This window comes from Megascapheus bottae, chromosome 6, assembly GCF_031878675.1.
Source record: "Megascapheus bottae isolate mThoBot1 chromosome 6, mThoBot2.hap1, whole genome shotgun sequence".
Classification (NCBI taxonomy): domain Eukaryota; kingdom Metazoa; phylum Chordata; class Mammalia; order Rodentia; family Geomyidae; genus Megascapheus; species Megascapheus bottae.
The window spans coordinates 80,811,906-80,827,338 of NC_143514.1; the positions used below are offsets into that span (position 1 = coordinate 80,811,906).

The 15,433-nt window shown below is 48.2% G+C and overlaps 1 protein-coding gene and 1 long non-coding RNA gene across 6 annotated transcripts in view; one reads left to right on the top strand and one right to left on the bottom strand.

The window, feature by feature from the left end:
• Positions 1-2,887, bottom strand: part of LOC150062572 (uncharacterized) — a 65,230-nt gene extending 62,343 nt beyond the window's left edge. For all 4 annotated transcript variants that reach the window (XR_016536017.1, XR_016536018.1, XR_016536020.1 and 1 more), the window contains exon 1: positions 2,793-2,887. This is a non-coding gene — a long non-coding RNA (uncharacterized LOC150062572). The remainder of the gene's footprint in view (positions 1-2,792) is intronic.
• Positions 2,702-15,433, top strand: part of Dnajc11 (DnaJ heat shock protein family (Hsp40) member C11) — a 47,813-nt gene continuing 35,081 nt past the window's right edge. The window contains exon 1 of one of the 2 annotated variants that reach the window (XM_090335915.1): positions 2,702-2,892. In XM_090335915.1, the coding sequence (XP_090192041.1) occupies positions 2,821-2,892 (72 nt within the window). In that variant the 5' untranslated portion in view covers positions 2,702-2,820. Of the gene's footprint in view, positions 2,893-3,528; positions 3,737-15,433 lie in introns of those variants that run through there. The other variant, XM_090335916.1, reaches the window with a different exon arrangement.

The window sequence follows — 15,433 nt, forward strand, 5'->3', positions numbered from 1 at the left end:
CAGGGGCTGGGAGTGTGACCTAGAGGAGAGTTCTTGCCTAGTATGCACAAAGTCCGGGGTTCAATTCCTTGGTACCACATATACAGAAAAAGCTGGAAGTGGTGCTGTGGCTCAAGTGATAGAGCACAAGCCTTGAGAAAACCCAAAGATAGTCCTCAGGTCTTGAGTTCAAGCTCCAGGACTAGCAAAACAAACAAACAAACAAAAAACGCAGTTGTACAGATATAACATCTACATCCATTTCTGACTGACTACGGTGTATATCTATATATAGATTAAAGAACTCTATAAATGCATCAGGTTTTGCTTTACAGCTAAATTACAAATTGATGCCAGACTTTGGTGGCTCACACCTATGATCCTAGTGACTCAGGAGGCCTGGATCTGAGGAACACAGTTCAAAGCAAAGAACGTCTGTCAGACTCTTATCGCTACTTAACTGTCCAATGCTGGGAATGGAGGTGTGGCTCAGGGGGTAGGGTGCCTACCTAAAGCAAAAAAAAAAAATAAAACCTAAGGGATAGCCCCAGGCTCTGAGTTCAAGTCTCAGTACACACACACACACACACACACACACACACACACACACACACACACACACACGCTTTGTGGTTTTATCCAACAAGGACAAGTCCCTGAGTTACAGTGGCTGAGTTTGGCCAGTTGCTAGAGTTTCAGTAGTGTATTGGATTTGTGTGTTTTTAACTTATAAATCTGCACGTCCCCTGCTTTCTATTATTTTGCCCACTGCAGGTTTAGGTTTTCAGAGGGGAAAATGAGAGAGAGTCAACCTCTGAAATAAATACATTCCCCAAGCCTGTGGTGTATCAAAGCTAGCTTTCTATTTATCACAATCATTTCCCAAGAAACTCTAATACAAAATACCAGGGGCCCGAGAGAGGGCAGGCAGAGAGCATCCCTGAGTCATTATTTATTTTGTCTTTGTGGTGATAAAAAAAAAAACAGGTCATTCTCCATCATAGAAACACAGATCTGGGCCTACTGAAACATACGTTATGTTCCATTTATGTAATTTCTACAGGCTGAGCTTTCCAGAGCAGAGGAGATGGCAAAGAACTCTCCCACTCAAGTGAACATTGCAGCCCGTTAATGTCTTCAAACCTAAGGAAAAAGCAAAGTCTCAACATTGTAGGGACACACACACACACACACACACACACACACACACACACCACACCAGGCTCTCTGTATGAAATTCTCAAAGAACAACAAATGTCAGTATGCAATTTAGCTCTAATCTCAGCTCTGCAAAAGAGAAAAGGGGAAAAAACAAAAGCCCATTAAGAAAAAAAAATGACTACAAGAACTCATGGATCATCAATGACTGTGGGGGCTGTGGTGGGAAGACCCCAAACAACTGAAGAAATGGCTCTTCATTTACAACCTGTGCGGACAGCCTGATGCAGCCTGACTCCATGCTTCTAAGCAACCTGTCTCAGCACACCTAAGTATCTCATGCCAAAAAAAAAAAAAATTCTAGGCAGATTGGGCGACTTGGAAAGGGACAATAACATAGATGCAGATGGTGCACATCTGGCCAAAAATTAGCGAGAGAAAGAAATCCACTTCTCAAAATCCATAGACAGGTGTTGGGCTTCCCAGGGGAACTGCTTAGGCAGGTCAGCCTGCCAGGCTGGGAACCCATGGTTAGTTAAGGAACAACAAAGGTTCCTGAGACATGATGAAGAATTGGTACAGGTACCCTGAACCAAACAGGTGGTGAGATTATGAGCTGCTTCCCGCTTTTCTCTCCCTCTCCTCTCCCGCTCTCTCTCTCTCTCCCTTTCCCTCTCCCTCTCTCCCAATCTCCCTCTCTCCCTCTCTCTCTCTCTCCACAATGGTATCATTTTGAAGACACTTCAATTATTCAGATTATTGTAACCAAGACATCTTGAATAATGCACCGAACAGCAGGCACCAGGTTGGAATCAATTAGACTCCTCTGGTAAATTATAAGGGAGAACTGTACAGCAGAATGACTGTGGGGCCGGAGCTGCTGGTATCTGTGCATGCCAGAGGCAATTATGGTGGGACCCAAATGACGACCACCTTCTCATTTACACAGGAAAAGAAAGAAGAGAAAAGGGGATGGCCGGGAGCTCCCACATACAGGTCAATAAGGAAGCCTTAAAAGCAAAGGCCAAGTCTCTGGGCAGGTGGCTTCTGGTGGGGTCAAGGGTAAGGGCAGGGCAGTGGGCACGACGGTCGTTTTGAGGTGTCCTGGGCACATGCGAGCCCGCTGGCGCACTGGGCGCCTCCCGACGGGGGCTCCTCCGCCCGGGGGCCATGTCCGGGGTCCGGACACTTCCTCCTCCTTCAGGGGCTTTGGACCCAGCCAGTGTCACAGGGGCTGTTCCCGAGGACAGCGGGCTCCTTTCCATGCCACGCAGGCAACTCAGGAGGCTAAGACCTGAGGATCCTAACTTGAGGCCCGCTGGAACAGAGAAATTCTTGAAACTTTTCTCTAAAAGGCGGAAGGAGCTTACCTTACTCAGCCTTACAAGAGCATGTGGCATGAGTTCAAGCCCCGGTGCGGGAACAAAAAGAGGCCAGAAGCCCTAGAGGACAGTCCAGGCGGAGGCCCCGCGCCCGCCGCCCCGCGCCGCTTCCCACATCGGCCACGCGGGGGCGCAGTGTGCGCATGCGCGGTCCCGCGGGGCGGGGGAGGGGAAGCGGCGACGGCTCCGGGCCGCCAGGGGTCGCTGTGGCCCCGCCGGGGCCCCGCGCTGTCAGCGCCCGGGACCGCCGGGCCCTCTTGAACACGGCCTTACCGGTTCGGCGGGGTGAAAGGTTGCGAAGATGGCGACGGCCTTGGGCGAGGAGGAGCTGGACAATGAGGACTACTACTCGCTACTGAACGTGCGCCGGGAGGTGAGGCCTGCGGCGGGGCGCCGGCGGGGCCGAGGCCGGGCCGGGTGGCTCGGGAGGCGGGCGCTGCCGGCCCCGGCCGTCCCGGTGGCCGCGGCCCGGCGCGGAGGCCGCGTGACCCCGCCGAGTGTGCGCCCGCCCGCCCGCCGGCCGCGCTGTCCTCGGGGCCGGCCGGTCCCGCCGCCCGGGGCGCCGCGAGCCCCGCAGGGCAGGGGCCCCGCACCGTCGGCGGGGACGGGGACGCCGGGTGGGGAGCCCGGGGCCCCGGGCGGCGCCCGGCCCTCTCGCCCGCCGTCTCCCGGGCTCGCAGGGTGGCAGGGCGCCCCGTGGGCACCAAGGTCAGGACCGCGCGGGCGCTGCGAGGCCCCGGCGCCCGCGTCTGCCGTCCCGGCGGCCGTCTGTGAAGGGCGGGACGCGCGCGCGCGCCCCGGCGTCCTCCCGGCCCGCCACGGCAGCCAGGCCCGGCGAGCCCACGCAGAGCCGGCCCGGGTGCCGTCGCGAGCGTCCGACGCTCCCAGCCAGCCGTGGGCGCAGTGGCGGCCCGGACTTGTAGTCGAGGCAGCGGGGAACGTGCGGGGCCGCCGCTGATCCTGCCGCGGGGTCTCGCGCCCCCTCTGTAGGGCCACCCAAACGGACTAGCCACGAGTGTCGTGGGAACGCCTGAGGCGGGCACAGGTCCCTGCGTTCTGGCCGGGCGGCCCCGAAGTTCCTGCAGATCCTCGTGCCCTGTGACCAAGCCACACGAGGGCTTTGGGCGGCATGCTCCTCCGAGCTTCGGTCTCTTCGCTGTTGAAAGAAGCTACTTGGCTAGTTGGTTTTGTCTTTCCCAGTTCTTGGAAGCAAAGCAGTAAGTGATTCCAGTCTTTCTTACCAGCCACTCAGAGCTAGTCTATTATCAGTCGTGGAACAGCCCATTTACTGCTTGAACAAGTGATCAGGAAGACATTTGTCAAGATGTAACTGTCATCTGTAGTGTACTGATGGATAGGAGAAAAAAAAATTAAATACTGGGTTTTTTTTCTTTTCTTTTTTTTCGTTGGTCATGGGGCTTGAAGGCTGGGCCTGAACTCTGTCCCTGAACTCTTCTGCTCTATAAGACTAGTGCTCTACCACTTTGAGCCACAGTGACACTTCCGGTTTTTTCTGGTGGTTAATTGGAGATAAGAGTCTAAAGGGACTTTTGTGCCTGAGCTGCCTTGGAACCTGGATTCTCAGATCTCAGCCTCCTGAGTAGCTAGGATTACTGGTGTGAGCCATCAGCACCCACCTTGCTTTAAAACAAATACATTTTTTATTTCCTATGAGTGAAATCATTTCCCACATTCATGGCTGTAGCTGAAGTCCTTGTGAAGTTTCTGGTGTTGACTGGTCAACAGATACAGTGTTAAATGTCATCAGGTCTCTGCAGAATATGTATGTATGTGTGTATTTTTTAACTTTATTTATTTATTTACTTATTTTTGCCAATTCTAGCTTGAACTCGGGGCCTGAGCACTGTCCTCGAACATTCTCCAGGCTAGAGTTCTTCCCTTGAACCACAGCACCACTTCCAGTTTTTTCTGTGTATGTGGTACCAAGGAACTGAAACCAGGTCTTTGTGCATGCTAGGCAAGCATTCTGTGTGTATTTATTTTTGGCCAGTCCTGGGGCTTGAACTCAGGGCCTTGGCACTGTCCCTGAGCTTCTTTTGTTCAAGGCTACCACTTGAGCAACAGTTCCACTCTGGCTTTTTCTGTTTATGTGGTACTGAGAAATCAAACTCAGGGCTTCATGCATACTAGGCAAGCACTTTACCAAAACTAAGTCACATTCCCAGCCTTGTCCACTGAAATTTTCTGACTTCAGAATCTACCAGACATTCCCAAGGTAGTAAGTACTAATATTAACTAGCTTTTTGCTGGTTTTGTTTGTTGTTTGTGTTGCCAGTTGTGGAGCTTGAACTCAGCCTAGGCACTGTTCCTTGAGATCTTTTGCTCCGAGGTTGGCGCTCTACTGCTTTGAGCCACAGTGCTATAATTTTCTGGTAGTTAGCTGGAGATAAGAGTCTCACAAAAGTCCGTGAGACTCTTTTGTTGTTGTTGTTGTTGGGTCATGGTGCTTGAACTTGGCCTAGGCACTGTCCCTTAGCTCTTCAGCTCAAGGCTACCACCCTACCCTTGAGCCAAAGCCCCACTTCCCATTTTGTGGAGGTTAACTGGAGATAGAGTCTCAGGTCCTTTTGTCCCTGGGCTGGCTTTTGAACCTTGATCATCAGATCTCAGCCTCCTGAGTAGCTAGGATGACAGGCAAGTCGCTGCCGTCCTTACAGCTGTGCTCTGCTAGTTAGAGACTCCTATCTCCAATTGACTACTAGAAAACCGGAAGTGGTGCTGTGGCTCCAGGGGTAGGGAGGTAACCTTGAGCTGAAGAGCTCAAGGGCAATGTCCAGGCCCAGAGGTAGGGCGGTAGCATTGAGCTGAAGAGCTCAGGGACAGCTGCCAGGCCCGAGTTCAAGCCCCACGACCACCAGAACATCAAAAAGTCTCACAGACTTTCCTGCCTCAGCTGGCTTTGAACTATCATCCTCAGATTTCAGCTTCCTGAGTAGCAAGGGTTACAGGTATGAGACTTTAGTACCCAGCCAGAATTTTTTTTCTTTCAAAATCAAACTGAAGAGAAAGTGCCCTGACTTAATTGAAGAAAAAGTAATGGTAATTGTTAGATGCACTTGAGCTGTCTGATGACAGGAAGTGAGAGCCTCTTCCCATTAGGGACTTCTCATCAGGACTTTGCAGCACCTTGGAAAGAACACCCTTCAAATTCTAGGTACTCATAGAGTTCAGACTTTTCCCTAGGAGTCCAAACAGAAGGAACCTCCACAAAACCAGGGTATTGGTTTAAAACTCATAAGCATTATACTACTAAGTAATCAGGCATCAGAAAGCAACCTAAGAATCTCCCTTTGCAGATCTTACACTTGGCAGTCTCACACTAAATTTGTATTGCGGTGTGAAGAAGCAGCTAGACAGCCCTGCACACTGCTGTGCACCACCAGCCTGTGGTCTGGAATGGTTCCCTCTCTCTGGCCATCTAGATTTCCTGTTGACAGAATGGAGTTATCATCAGCCTGCACAAGTGAAGGGAGGGAGAGAGGCAGAGAGCTCACCAAAATCTGACTGTCGTTCTGGTTTAGTGTTATCTGTGTGGATAGAACTCTCAATTGAACTCACCTGAGATTTCTGAGATGATTTACCAAAATTTATTTTATTTATACTTAGCAGAAAATCAGTGAAGGAACGGAGGGAGGAACAGTAGCTCAGCAGCCCAGTATATAGAGAAAGTAAAGTATATGGGTCGAACCCCTCATGGCAAAAAAAAAAACAAAAAAGACAAAGGCCAGTAAATTAGTGAAACTTTCCATATGTTAAGGGGTCTATGGAAACTTTAATTGCCATAACTTAATTTATTCCTAGATCTTTGAGTCTTATCTCTCCTCTGTCAGTGCCACAGTACCTTTGAAGAAAGTTTGCTTTTACTGCATGTCCTTCAGTCATTCTGTAACTTATCCGAAGATCTCTGGTCTCTTGCTTTGGCCTTAAGTAACCAATCTCTTTTTCCAGTTCTAAACATTTTTAAGGAAAACATAATTGTTAAAGATGGAGCTATTAAGATAACCATTCGGGCTTGGGGTGAGGGTCAAGTGGCAGTGTCTGCTTAGCAGGCATGAGGCCCAGACCTTAGACCCTTATAGCTTCATCCTTTCAGGATGGCTAGGAAAGTAAAAGTCCCAAATTGTCACCTACCAAGAAAACATTTCCCAACTCCCTGCATCTGCCTTCCTTCCCTGGAGCCCGTCCTCTCCATGGCCTGTGGTAGTCTGGGTTTCTCTGGCTGCAGGTCCCATAGCCAGTGTGAACTAACATTGGAATTTGGACTGCGGGTAGGAAGAGAGGGCCAGAGCAGCAGAGGAAGGTCCACTGGTCACTGAGTCTCCCAGAGGAGGCGGCAGCACCCCTTCCTCCTCAGGGGCAACTCAGCTCCCTGCAGGCAACCACCTGAGCCACCTTCCTGGAGGGCAGGTATCTTACCACCAGGTGGGCATTGATCTAGTCTTGTTTTTGTTTTGCAATAGGATCTTGCTAGTCGGCATGGTGGCTCATACTTGTAATCCTAGCTACTCAGGCTGAAATCTGAGGATCACGGTTCAAGGCCATCCCAGGCACTAAAGTCCATGAGACTCTTTTCTTCAATTAACCACTAGAAAACCAGAAGTGGCACTGTGGCTCAAGAGTGGGAGAGGGAGAGAAAGGATAAGATCTTGCTATGTAAGCCCAGACTAGCCTCCAATTTAATCCTCTTGCCTGTTACCCAAGTGCATTATGTTCAACCTCTGCTATTTGTAAGAGTGACTCTGGTTGAATGTGTGCATTGGGCATGTAGGACTAAGCCTGGCTAAGTAACTACAACCAAAAATTACCCACATAAAAACATTCCTTGGAGTGTGCTTCCAGCCTAGAGACTATGACCTTGAAAAAGTCATTTAACCTCAGAGCCTCCATTTACTTACAGAGTGTAGGGAGGCCACAATCCTGTCCTTCAGTCATGGAGAGGAGAGAAGGGGCCAGGTGTGTGGACTTGCAGAACTGCCTAGTTCTGTGCGCCCTTAGCTGGGAGTTTATGCCTACATGCTTCAGGTTTGACCTGTCACTGGTAATGGTAGGGTGTCCTGTGAGCACTGACTGAAGTCGGCGTGCGTGTAGGTGGCAAGTGAGGGTATGTATAAAATGACTCAGTTAATATCCAGTGGATTTTCCTCAATGTGAGGTCTTTCTTATTTGTAAAAGCCATTCATAGTTGGGGGTGTGGATGCATAACAAAATAGCATGTGTGTACACAGATAGCCTTAGGTTGATGCATGCGCAACGGCTGTCTGCTGTAGTGTGAACAGTGTTTAGACCTCGGGGGTGGCTCCATGGTGTCAGGCTTGCTTTGCAGGTACAGGCTCTGGGCTCTGCCCCCAGCACTGAGAGGAAGAGACAAGCGGACACAGGGTCCATCCTAGCACCACAGGAAGCAAGCAGGCAGACATCCTGTCAGAATTTATGCTAATCACTAGTTTTTGAATTTCTGAAGGTTTTTTCTCTTTCTGTTCCAAACACTGTGTTTATTTTCAGGGAGACATTAACTGGTCTTTCTGAACTGTGCTTTTTTGCAGCGTTGACTCGTTCCTGGCAATATGGGGTACAGGTAGGAGGAAGAGCCACCAGAAAATGGGGTTTGAGGTAGATAGAAGGAGAACCACAGGTAGAGTTGTCAGTAGAGAAGAGGGGAAGGAAGCTAAGGGTGTGGAGGCCTGCAGGGTGTCCCGGGGTTGGGTGCCTGCCTAGATGGGGAGGAAGCTGCTGAGGACGCAGTTGTTCCTGCTCTTCTCTCCGGTTAACTGGTGAATCACTGGTGCACGGCTTAGAAACCTGTTGTTTCTTTATTGAACCAGAAAGCAGTTATTACCTTCTTGGCTTGGACATTTCAAGTGTTTGCTTTTTTTTTTTTTTGCTAGTCCTGGGCTTGAACTCAGGGCCTGAGCACTGTCCTTGGACTTTCTCAAGGCTAGAGCTCTACCACTTGAGCCTCAGCACCACTTCCAGCTTTTTTTCTATGTATGTGGTACCGAGGAATCGAACCTGGGTCTTTGTGCATACTAGGCAAGCACTCTACCACTAGGCCATACTCCCGGCCTGCTTCTTGAAACTTTTATGCCTTGGTTTTGCATTATCTACCCAAACTTTTTCTATCTGAAATAGAAGTCCTTGGGAAGAAAACTCTTGTGCTTGCTGTGAGCTTAGTAATAAAACAATAGAGCAAGGAAAGATAGGTATGCAAACTGTTTTGGGTGGAATTTGACCTTTCACTGGTAATGGTAGTGGAATTTGGATGCTTACTTTCATTAAATTCCATTTTAATTTTATCGGTTTTATGTATAGCTACTTGCTCTATAGACTTTAGGCAGCTAAGAGATGAGTAGATAGAATAGCATGCACAGATTTCAAAAAGATTGCCACTGGGATTTCTGCCTTGCTGCTGCTCCTGACACATAGGCCCCCCCACTCCCTGGGGAAGCTCGGAGCTTGAAATAGAGCCAAGGATGGGGCCGGGGTTGAGTTCTGGATGGCTCTGGAATGGAGACCACCACCACTTTGCCCTCATGAGAGTACAGTCTACCTTCCCTGGCTTGCAGGAACCAGAAGGGGAAAAAAAATTTAATTGTTTTGCCAGTCCTGTGGCTTCTTTTGCTCAGGGCTAACACTCTACCACTTGAACCACAGCACCACTTCTGGCCTTTTCTGTATGTGTGGTACTGAGGAATGGAACCCAGTCCTTCATGCAAGCTAGGCAAGCACTGGGCCACATTCCCAACCCCCAAAGAACTGTGCAGTAAAATGCCAAGCCAACAGCCTCTTACCTGAGGGGCCATTGGGAAGGAAAAAGAAAGCCACATTCCCAACGTGAAGACAGGATCAAAACCATCTATTTTGCTGGAACTCAGGATCCTTTTTATATACCATCATGTCTCCTGGGCACCAAGTACACAAATGTGGACAAACTGGGGAAGATTCACGGAAACAAAGCTGTTCAGAGGTGGGCAGAGACTTCCTGAGTCACGGGCGTGACCTCTGAAGGACTCAAGTCTGTTTTGTCTGCTGAGGGACAGGAAGAATCATAAGGTCGTGTACAAGAATCATAAGGTCGTGTGTGCGCTGCCTTTCACCATCTATTGTTTAGAATTCTGGGGTCACAGATTGTGTCATCCTGTTTTAGAGGGTGTTGTGTTGGGTGAGGTTTTAACTTTCTTTGCTCTACTCTAGATTAAGTAGAACTCAAGGTTAACCAGAACTTGCTGAAAGTGTCAAAGGTAGAAACTTGTAATCTCTGTACAGCTTTTGGAGTCATTCCTGACTTGGTTTTTCATTGTTTTTCTCCTAAGCTCTCCTTTTTCCAGTTGAAGGTAAAATGGCTGTAGGAGGCAGATTTAGCATTTGTTGGTGATATCCTGTAATGGCTGTTGGGGGAGGGGGGCGGCAGGGAGAATAGGTGTCTTCTGGTGGCAGGGATGCATTTGATTGTCCTGGGGTAACCTAACCTGAACTATTCCTCTGACCATAAAACTCAGGCAGTTTCACTGTCCACAATGCAGCAGTAAATGAGAGTGTGGGTAATGAGCTCTTCACAGAGCAATGGTCACCTTGTCACTGGAAATATCTGGTTGTGTTTTTCGGTATCTTGAGCATAAAAGTTAGTGAGAAGGAGGGAGGGAAAGTGAGAGAAAAACGTGGGAAGAGGGGTATCAATGTTGAAGAAGTAATGTATCCACTACCTGATGAACATAACTGTAACCCTTCTATACATCACCCTGATGATAACATACAATTAAAAGTTATTGAGGAGAAGAACATGGAAGTACATGTCTATAATTAAGGGGAAGAGAGTTGGGGGAAAATAGAGACAAAGTGACACATGCCTGTAATCCTTACTACTTGTGAGCCTGGGATCAAAAAGATCTGGGGTTTGAGGCCAGCCTGGACCAAAAGTGCACCATACCAAATCTCAGCCTGTAAGAAACTAGGTGCTGGTGCCTGTCACCCCAGCTACGGGGAAGTGTGGGGATGACGGGGAAGGCTGGCGGCATGGATTGGTGGGAAAGCTTCTGACGAATAAGAACAAGACACTGAGTTCAAACCTTAGTACCACAAAAAAAAAAAAAAGGTAAGAAATGGGGCTGGGAGCATGGCCTAATGGTAGAGTACTTGCCTGGCATGCACGAAGCCCTGGGTTCAATTCCTTAGTACCCCCACACACACACATACAGAAAAGGCTAGAAGTGGTTCTGTGGCTCAAGTGGTAGAGTGCTAGCCTTGAGAAAGCCCAAGGACAGTGCCCAGGTCCTGAGTTCAAGCCCTAGGACTGAAAAAAGAAGACATTAAGGAATACTCTTATTTACTGTAATTTGTATGAGGCTTTGATCGTGTGTGGGGGGGTAAATATGTTCCTTTTCTGTAGCCGTCCTTTCGCTTTCGTGAACAAAGTTTGGCTGGAGTGGAGGCTCACAAACCATTTGCCTTTCACCAGCTCTCAGATTAAAACTACATAGTAAACCTACTTCCTCCTTTTGGTCTTTGGTATTTTTATTTGTAAGATGAGAGTTCTAATACCAGCACTGTGACATCGTGTACTAAGGTTAAATGGAGGGACCAGGAGTTTGGCCTAGTGGTAGAGTGCTTGCCTAGCATGCATGAAGACCTGGGTTTGATTCCTTGGTACCACATACATAGAAAAGGTCAGAAATGGTGTTGTGGCTCAAGTGATAGAACGCTAACCTTGAGGAAAGCCCAAAGACAGTGCTCAGGCCCCGAGTTCATGCCCTAGGACTGGCAAAAAAAAAAAAAAAAAAAAAAAGTTAAATGTGAGTATCAGATTCTTCTGAAAGCTGCATTTGTGACCTCTTTGAGGACCTGAAATCTGCCTCCCATCATAGTCCTCTGTCCCTCACCCCGTCCTTTCCCAGTCTCTCCTCACCCCCTGGCTCTGTCAGCTCTCTGCCTTCTAGGCACTTGTTCCCCACACCTCACTGCCTCCTACTCTCTCCCTAACCTACACCCTTGTCCCAAATCCAGAGAGTTTGGTTCTTGTCTATGTAGCATTCAGTGATTGAACCATGCATCTAGAAGTCATCTCTGGACTTCAGATGACTCCTTCCCATTTGCTTCTGGATGGAGGCTGGCCTGTGCCCTCAGCTCAAAATTCCTCCTGCTTCCTTCAGGCCTCTCAAGCTTTGAGTTTTACCCAAAGCCAGACCATATTGAAATGTTAAAACACAGTAACTGGCACATTGTGGAACTGGAGGTCTAACCCACAACTTCATGCATGCTAGACACCTGTTCTGCCACTAACTCTACCCTTCCCCAGAGGCAGCATCTCTATACCCAGAAACCATACGACTTCCTCTTCTTTGTGGAATACAAGTCAAACTTTGACTCCATTTCCAAAGGCCTCATAAGTAGATGTTTTATGGTTTATATCTTGTTTAAATCTTTTTTGTCGTGGTCAGGGACTGTGGCTGGCTGCATCTTGCATGATGCTGGAACATAATACTTCCAGTCACGCACCACTCAACATTCTAGTCAACTACGCTGCATTTGCGAGAGCACTCACATAAGATTCTGACAGTTGTGCAAGGATTTTCTGTGATGTTTGCACACCAACATAACTGCATACAGGGAATGCTCCTCAACATAGCCCTGTTGAGCAGCACGAGACTTGGTGACGAATGTTTGCTGAGTGAATAAACAGATGGGTAGATGTCCAAACTAATTTCCTGCCTGCTTCCTACCTACTTCTTTCTTCTTGCCAGTATGCTCAGAGTTGTATTCCTATTTCCCCTTGAAATGCCTCTGCCCTTCCTGGGTATCCAGAGCAAATCCAAATCCATCATGTGTGTTTCCATTTAGGTCTCCTTCCTTTGCATTCTGGTTGTCCTGAATGTCAGTCTGCACTGTGATGTTCATGTTCTGTTGTAAACTGCTGGGTTAAATCCCATGTAGTTGAGGGCAGGCTCCTCCTTTGTTCCTTCCTTTGTTCCTCCTTGGTGCCGAGAGCTGGCTGATATTCAGTAAACTTGCTTGTGGAAGGGATGTGCAGTCTCCACACGCTGCCTGCCTTGTGGTGTGTTTTCCTTTGCAGAAGCCCTGTTCTAGAGGAGCTGGTTATTGGATGGGGTTTCCGAGTTTTCAGTTTGGTAGATGTAAAATTCCCTTATGGAAATGACTTCAGGTGAAGAAGTGACGCTTGGGCCTTGGACACGGGGCAGGTTTGCAAGTATCGTGGCAGAAGATGAAGCCAGGCTTTGCTTTCCCATCAGACTCATGGATGTCTTCTTCCTTTTCTTCATTGCCACGGGGCAGGTGGCCTGTGGATGCTGCGTTTGCACCAGCAGCAGTGGTGATGCTTGTAAAGTGGCGAGCTTCCAGTGGTTCCGATATGGTTATGTACAGTTGATGTGCTTTTGATGCTTCCTCTGCCTGGCTGAGTTTCTACATTTGGTGTGGTGGGCTTGGCTGGACTGAAGAGTTCCTCCACAGAGAACCGAGTGAAAGCAGAGCTCTATCTACACTGGGCCTGGGCTGTGACCCACTGAATGATTCCATATGTCAGCGGTGGGGGGGTGGGGGAAGGCTGTGTCAGGCAGGAACTCGGCACCAGCACAGGATAGGGCTGGTGAAGAGGGGTTTATTGTACACTGGCAGGCTTTGACAGAGTGAAGTAGATGTGTCATCAGATCTAGTTCTGGGGGTGCACTTTAGAACCTGATGAGTGGTTGCTTCCTCTCCTGCTACACTCTTGTTTTCTGAATGGCATCAGATACTGGGGCACCCTTTCTTTCTGTGGAATGGCCCTTCCTCAGTATGACACCTCCAGACTTGCTTGCTGGTTTTTTCCTGTGAAGTATATGAACACTAAGTACCTTTTTTTTTAAGCACAGATTTTTTTTAATTGGCTGAAGCTGTTTAGTTCAGACTATTGCTGAACATACGGACAGGAATGAATCCTCAGTTGTTGGTCATTGGGCAAAGGTCCCAAAATTCAGTCCAAGACAGTTTGTGGAGATTTAATTGCTGAGTTCAGTACTAGAGATAGAGCCTAGAAGCTGGAGTTTGAAGATTGAGGCTTCAGCAGAAAGCTAGTACTTTAACTGCTCTAGCGACGGGAAGGGCGAGGTGGTAGCAGTTTGCTGCTGTGTGCTGCCTGCTCTTCAATGTGGTGAACTCTGTAGTGTAATCACGTGGACTGTGCATGCTGCATGGCGATGTGGCGGCGTGCTCACCACTTGCCTAGACGTGGTTGGTCCCCTAAAGCTTTTGATACTAAATTAGAAATTAAAACCGAGGGCCTGGAATATGGGCTTAGTGGCAGAGTGCTTGCTGAGCATGCGCGAAACCCTGCGTTTGATTCCTCAATACCACATATACAGAAAAGCCAAAACTGGTGCTGTGGCTTAAGTGGCAGAGTGCTAGCTTTGAGCAAAAGCAGCTCAGGTCCTGAATTATACTCAAATTCTGAATTATACTCAAGTCCTCCAGCCTGTTCTTTTCAAGCCCCAGGACTGGCACAACGAAAGAAAGAACTTAAAACTAAGAAGGAGACAGTCATTCACAGCTATAATCCTAGCTATTCAGGAGACAAAGATATGGAAGTACATATTGAGACTCCATCTTAACAAAACACCCCAAACAATAATGAGAGAAAACAAAACAAAAGATCATAAACAGGGGCTGAGAGTTTGGCCTAGTGGTTAAAGTGCTTGCCTAGCATGCACAAAGACCCGGGTTCGATTCCTTGGTACCACATACATACAAAAAAGCCGGAAGTGGTGCTGAGGCTCAAGTGGTAGAGCTCTAGCCTTGAGAAAGTCCAAGGACAGTGCTCAGACCCTGAGCTCAAGCCCAAGACTGGCAAAAAAAAAAAAAAAAGATCATAAACAGTACTAAAACGGAAATTTAGACATATTTGAAAAAAAAAGATTGACACTTCTAACATAGATAAAGCTTTCAGAAATCAAATACAGAAGCGTGAATGCACTAATAAGAAAAAAACATAGGGGGAAACATAGTTAATAAAAGAAGAAACCTAAAATGCAAGTAAATATGTGTAAATATGTGGGAAATGTTCGTCCTTACTAGTAAACAACTAATTAAAAGATACTAGCCAGGTGCTGGTAGCTCACACCTGTAATCCTAGGTACTTGGGAGGTTGAGATCTGAGGATCACAGTTCAAAGCCAGCAGCAGCAGGAAAGCCCACAAGACTCTCTATCTTCAATTAACTACCTAGAAAAAGGCAAAAGTGGGGCTGTGGCTCAAGTGGTACAGTGTTGCCCTTGAGCAGTAAAGCTGGGGACAGCGCCCAGGCCTGAGTTTGAGCTCCAGAACCAGCACCTCCCCCCCCCAACATGCTTTTGTTTGTTTGCTTGCTTGAATGATAAGAGGGATGAAGTGCTATGACCACCCACCCAGGAGATGAGTTCTTTATTCTAGAGAGGCTAGAGCCTGGACACCAAAGAGCAGAGAGCAAGAGTGGAGGACTCCCAGCAGAAATGGGGATAAGGGAAGGTCTCCCACTGTGTGCGGGACTTCTGGCTTTTCCCATGTGCTCTCTGGGTTCTTTCTGTGGAGAAGGTGATCATCATGCAGAAAAGCCCACCAGAAGAAACTGCATGCTGCCTCTCCCTGTTTTCTGACTGGGATACTTTGTTTAATTGATTGCTAAGAGCTCTGTGTGCTGGATATTAGCTTCCTGTTAAAAATAGAATTTGCTGGTCTCTCTTCCAGACCATGGGCTGTCTGGCCTGTTGAGACTTTGTTTCCTGTGTCTTCAGTATCATATCTTAAGAAGCCATGGCCAGAAACAGTGTCATAGCAGCTGAACATAGATCTTCCACTGGATTGGAGTTGTTTTTGTGCGTGTTTGATAGGTTTGGCTTTGTTTTTTGCTGATGAGTTCTGTCACTTCTTGTT